General features: G+C 46.7%; 1 protein-coding gene across 1 annotated transcript in view; it reads left to right on the forward strand.

The window, feature by feature from the left end:
* Positions 1-2940: 2940 nt before the first annotated feature.
* XKRX (XK related X-linked) overlaps positions 2941-5698 on the forward strand; it is a 13099-nt gene continuing 10341 nt past the window's right edge. The window contains exon 1 of the mRNA XM_077745302.1: positions 2941-3324. Coding sequence (XP_077601428.1) covers positions 2990-3324 — 335 coding nt within the window. The 5' untranslated portion in view covers positions 2941-2989. The remainder of the gene's footprint in view (positions 3325-5698) is intronic.

Genomic DNA, 5698 nt, shown 5'->3' on the forward strand with positions numbered 1-5698 from the left:
TTGCCTGTAAGGAAAGAGAGTTGGACAGAAACAGGGCAAATTCTCGGTTTCTCCCAGCAAGGCAAAAGGAACAAAGAAATAAGAAACCAGAGGATTTAGTGACCTAAAGTGCCAGAGAGTCCTAAGGCTGAAAATAGAGTAGCTGGTGCGTGAGAGGGATCAGATGGCAGGAAACTTACAGGTCTATATCAGCCATGGAGGAATTAAAAAAAAAAAAAGTGTAACAGTNGCATCCTCTTGTGAGCTGAATGGCTGACTGAGGCAGTGTGTGTCCCAAAGGACTTTATGCCCCAGCTACAGTGGCTACAGCTCTTAGAGAAGAGTGTGCCTGTCTTGCATGGTTTCCTGGAGGAAGTGTGGGGGAGGAAGATTCATCATCATCACCATTTTTTCTTTTTTTTGAAAAATTTTAATGGTTATTTTTGATACAGAGAGAGAGACAGAGACAGCATGAGTGGGGGAGGGGCAGAGAGGAAGACAGAATCTGAAGCAAGCTGTAAATGACCTCAACAAGACACAGAGGTGGGAGTAAGCAAGACAAGTATAAGCAAATGAAAAATTTGCTGGACTGGAGCAAAGAATCTGTGGTAGGGTAATGTAGACGATGAAGATGGAGAGGGAAGTAGTTTGGTGATTACAGAGACCCTTTTAACAGCATATAGAAGGAGTTGTTTAGGAACAAAGTAGGAAGGCCTTGTAGATTTGTGTATTTGGGGGTTGGTGAGGGCACAGGGGAGGAAGAAGGCTAAAAAACAGTTGGGATTCTGTATTTTTCCTAGCTTTGGTCTCCCGCGCTAGGGTAACCAATTTATGCCATCTCAGCAAATTGAAATGAGATTGTCACCCTACTTGAGATCCATCTGAAGACCAGGTTCCTAAGAAGCCCCCAGAGACTCTTTCCCCGTACTGTTGGTGGAGAACCCTGTGCCAGTTGGAAAGGCCAAACCAATTAACACCCAGTGTGAAGTGTTCTCAGTGTTGGCCTGCCTTGTGAAAAGGAAAGGAGGAAGGATCAGCCTGTTATCCCAGTTGCTAGCACAGGTGCAGACCAAGCTAGTGTGCCTGCTTCAAAGGCAACAACCTTTAGACATTGATTTGTCCCCGAATCAGCCCTGGGAAAAGGAGGCAGCAATTGCAGGAATCTTAAAATTCAACACCACACCAAGACTAAATCTTTCTCAAGGCCATCATTTTGGTGGCTGCTAATTGGCCATTCTTCACATAGATTCTTTTTACTGACTTCCTGCAGCAAAAGGAGATTGGCACAGTCTCTGCTACATTTGTATTATTACCAAGAGGCAGATGTTTTCTCTTTTTCTCTGGGGTTTAGAATTATGCAAATGAAGGCATGAAAACAAAAGCTCAGTGAAGTGGGGGAGTGTTGATCTTAAGAATCCTGGCAATATTCTGAGCTCTTTAAGACACCCCTCTCAGTTTTTACTAACGGTTCCCTTGACTCATCTCCAGTCTATTTAGAATTTGGCACCTCTTCAGAACCTTCCAGCCAAAGACCTGAAAGTTCATTCTAAAGTTCCTATCCTGTCCTCATCTTACAAATGGGGAAATCAAGGCATATGAGTTTTCAGTGCCTGTAGGCCTGACCTTGAGTCCTGACACCCAACTATCCTTTTCTATCTTACCTGCGCTGCACACCATCTTGCCTGGAAAGGAAACTATGGCCCAATTGCCTCTCAGGTCTCCTCCGCCCCACCCCACCATGATATTATCTGGAGGGCAATAGGACCCAGGGAAGCTCAACCCTGAGAGACACACCTGCCTAACCGCGTGGGTTGAGCAAGTTTGCGAGCGAGCTAGTTCGGGAGGGAGGGGTAGAAGTGGGCGTCTGCTGCTTTTGGGGAAGAGGAAAGCTGTGGCTCCTTCTGGGATCTGGGGTTCGTGGTGAAAAGCGATTCCAAAGACTGGCTCAAGTCCCTTTTTGCCACGCCTCTCCACCCGGCGCTTCCTTGGGCTGCCTGCCCTGGAACCCGCAGGATGGTTTTGCACGGCCCGGGCCTTCCCTCCCACTTCGCCCGCCCCCGCCATCAGTGCCTGAGTTCCTGAAGCCGCGGACCTCCTGCACCTGGAATTTCAGGCCAGGGAGAACCCCAGCGGCAGACGGCGCCCAAGAGTTTGTTGACATCTGCCTTTGCCCTCCCGGGCTGGCGTCCCGCACGTCATGCTTCTTGCTAGCAAAGTTTCTCTGTAGAAAAGAAGCACCCTTAGCCATCTGTTGACCCTACCGCACGCCTGCGCCCTGCTTCTCTCCCAGGAGATTGGAGATTCAGCTCGGGGCCAGGGTTGTGCCTTCACTCTGGCCTGGTTGGCCAGCTGCCTTGGGGGCGGGACTTGGGGAATCCAAGGAGTCCGCCTGAATACCCTGGATTCTGTGCGGGTCCTTGAGGGAGCGCCGGCGAGCTAGCTACAGCCTAGCAATAACTAGAATGCCTGGGCACTGAAATGAACCCCGGAAGGGACGCTCAGGCTGCACCCGCTCTTCTGCCCTGGTTCAGTTCTCCGCAGGTTTGAGAGGGCATACTGGTCAGGACTCGTCCAGAGGAGCTGCCGAGTGTTGGTGCCGAGACAGAGTGGCTACCACCCCCCTCCCTGGGGGGCTGCGCCTGGAGAAGCGGCCAAGGAAACAGCGGTCCCCATGGCCTTTCGCGTGCCTAGAATTGGATTCCGGACTGGGCACTAAAATGCTTGCTTTTGCCTTGTCCAGGTTTCACAGAACATATGTGGACGATTGGAATCCTGGGCCAATGAAGAGTCAGGTTCAAAGTGGTACTCCTGGGCTCTCCATCCCAGACTCAAACAAGTGTAACTGGAGACTAGAAAGAGGGGTCTCCTGCTCTAACTAGCAGATCTCCGTTCTGCAGTCGTACCTGACAGCTCTCTTCACTGATACTTGGACTGCAGTGGCTACAGGGTTCCCTTGGGTAGGGGTGGGGGTTGCTCTGAAGACCAGACTGCAACACTCAGAACTTCGGCAATGGACCGAGTTTATGAAATTCCTGAGGAGCCTAACGTGGATTCAATTTCATCTCTGGAGGAAGATGTCATCCGTGGGGCCAACCCCCGATTTACCTTTCCATTTGGCATCCTCTTCTCCACCTTTTTGTACTGTGGAGAGGCTGCATCTGCCTTGTACATGGTTAGAATCTATCGAAAGAATAGTGAAACCTACTGGATGACATACACCTTATCCTTCTTTATGTTTTCATCCATTATGGTCCAGTTGACCCTCATTTTTGTCCACAGAGATCTGGCCAAAGACAAGCCGCTATCATTGTTTATGCATCTAATCCTCTTGGGACCTGTTATCAGGTGAGCACTTTTTACTTTAAAAAAATTTTTTAATTGTTTATTTTTGAGAGACCGACAGAGTGTGAGCAGGGGAGGGGCAGAGAGAGAGGGAGACACAGAATCTGAAGCAGGCCCCAGGCTCCGAGCTATCAGCACAGAACCGGACATGGGGCTGGAACTCATGAACCAGGAGATCATGACCTGAGCCCAAGTCAGATGCTTAACCGCTTAACTGACTGAGCCACCCAGGCACCTCTGTGTGCAACTTTTTATTTCCTACCCCTATCTGATTTGTGCAGAGAAAGATGAAGCTAATATTCACAAGACTGAAACTGTACCTCTGATCTAATCATTTCTCCCATTCCCTCCCACTCTCGGCTTCCCTGCCTACCATGCAAAGAGACTTTATCTGAAATCTTAAATGCCACCGCAGTGAACATGTGCCATGTACCTGGTTAGGTACGGTACCACAGATAAGACTTCATTAGACAGTGTTTGCTATTTGGATTTGAGTTGTGAAAATTGGTATGGGACCAGCTGATGAGGTTAACCTGTGCACACAGGTCATAACTTCACAGTGTGTTAGTTTGACTCTGCCTTTTAAGACATTCTATAAATTGTATCTCACATTCAATGTCTTTACCCAGAGCTGCTTGGACTGGTGCTGCGGCCATTTCCAAATTTTCCAGTTATTTGACATCTGGGAAATATTTTAAGCTATTTTTGGTCATCTGGTACCCATTGTACTTCTTTTTAAAAACATTTTTAAATGTTTATTTTTGAAAGAGAGAAAGCGTGAGAGGGGGAGGAGCAGACAGAGGGTGACACAGAATCCAAAGCAGGCTCCAGGCTCTGATCTGTCAGCACAGATCCTGACGTGCTGCTTGAACTCACGAACCACAAGATCATAACCTGAGCCTGAGGTGAACAAAGTTGGATGCTTAATCGAATGAAGAACCCAGGCGCCCTGTAGTTAGTTTTCTGTATTGGTTCATCAGTCTCCTGTTTATTGCTTTGTATCTTTCTGCAATACAGGTACATGATTAGAGGGGGCAAAGAAAGAAAGTCTGGATGCTGTAGCACAAGTATCAAGTCTTTCCATTAAGATTGCCTTGAAGGGATGAGAATGTGCCTTAGGGAGACAGGCATCTGTGTCAGCAGTCTCATCTGGATACTATGAGATTTTCAAGGTAGGGAGAGGTTGCAAAACTTATGAAGTCAGGAGGAAAGAATGGACCAGGTTTGTCTTGATTGCAAGAGAGGCAGAAACCTGCAATCAGCTGAAGAATACATGTCAGAGTGTTGTGGGAAGATATTTCATCCTTAGAGAACTAAACACAGTCTGGAACTGTTTAAGGTTGGAACCTCCCTACTTAATTTCTTTTTAAATCAATTTATTTTCAAACTAGGAGAGATTGATTAGGCTACATTAGAGAAAATATGGGATATCAGCAGAAATAGTAGCCTGGAATTTCAGTGGCATGGAGTCTAGTCCTATCTCTGTCACTGACTAGTTTTATGGCATTGGTGAAATCTCTCAAGATGCCTTGGACCCCAGTTTCTTCATCTATACGATAAACGGGTTGGGCTAGATCATGGGTCTCAAATGCAAATGCCTACAGGGGCCAGGCAGATCTCATAAATGAGTGAAGTGTACCAAGTATGAGAAAACAGGTAGCTTCACGTGTGATGATAAAGGAAAACGAAATTTCAGTGTTAGAGGAATGATAGAGAATAGTGAATAGAGTGGCAAGCTGGAGTCTGCATAATTTGCCTAAAGGAGGCAGCTACGCTACAGTTCCAATCCATTGTTACACTGTTAGAATTTAGACATAACGTTGCCACGTTCCCCAACTTTTCAGGAGGAACTTCCAAGACAGGATTTTATATGAACCATCATTTTAAATTGTGGCGATTTGATCATTATGTAAAAGCACAGTATGGGCCAAACCACAGCTGTTGGTGAGACAGCTGGCCTATATTCAACCTTTGGACTAAGGAATCTAAAGGTCCTTTACAATTCTAAATCTTAAAAAAAATTTTAATGTTTATTTGTTTTTGAGAGACACAGACAGTATGAGCAGGGGAAGGGCAGAGAAAGAGAGAGACACAGAATCTGAAGCGGGCTCTAGGCTCTGGGCTGTCAGCACAGAGATCCAATGCAGGGCTCGAACCCACGAACCGTGAGATCATGACCTGAGCCAAAGTCGGACCCTCAACTGACTGAGCCACCCAGGTACCTCTCCAATTCTAAATCTTTGAAGGTCAACTGCAACAGACTTTGTCTTGAACTTGGAACCAAGAAATTTAGAGATGTCAGTAGAGGAGCAAGGAAACCATTCTTTCCTTTTTCGAATGCAATATATTGAATTAAGAGATCAAGAGATCTCAAGAT

This window comes from Crocuta crocuta, unplaced genomic scaffold (assembly GCF_008692635.1).
Source record: "Crocuta crocuta isolate KB4526 unplaced genomic scaffold, BGI_CrCroc_1.0 scaffold588, whole genome shotgun sequence".
NCBI classification, from domain to species: Eukaryota; Metazoa; Chordata; class Mammalia; order Carnivora; family Hyaenidae; genus Crocuta; species Crocuta crocuta.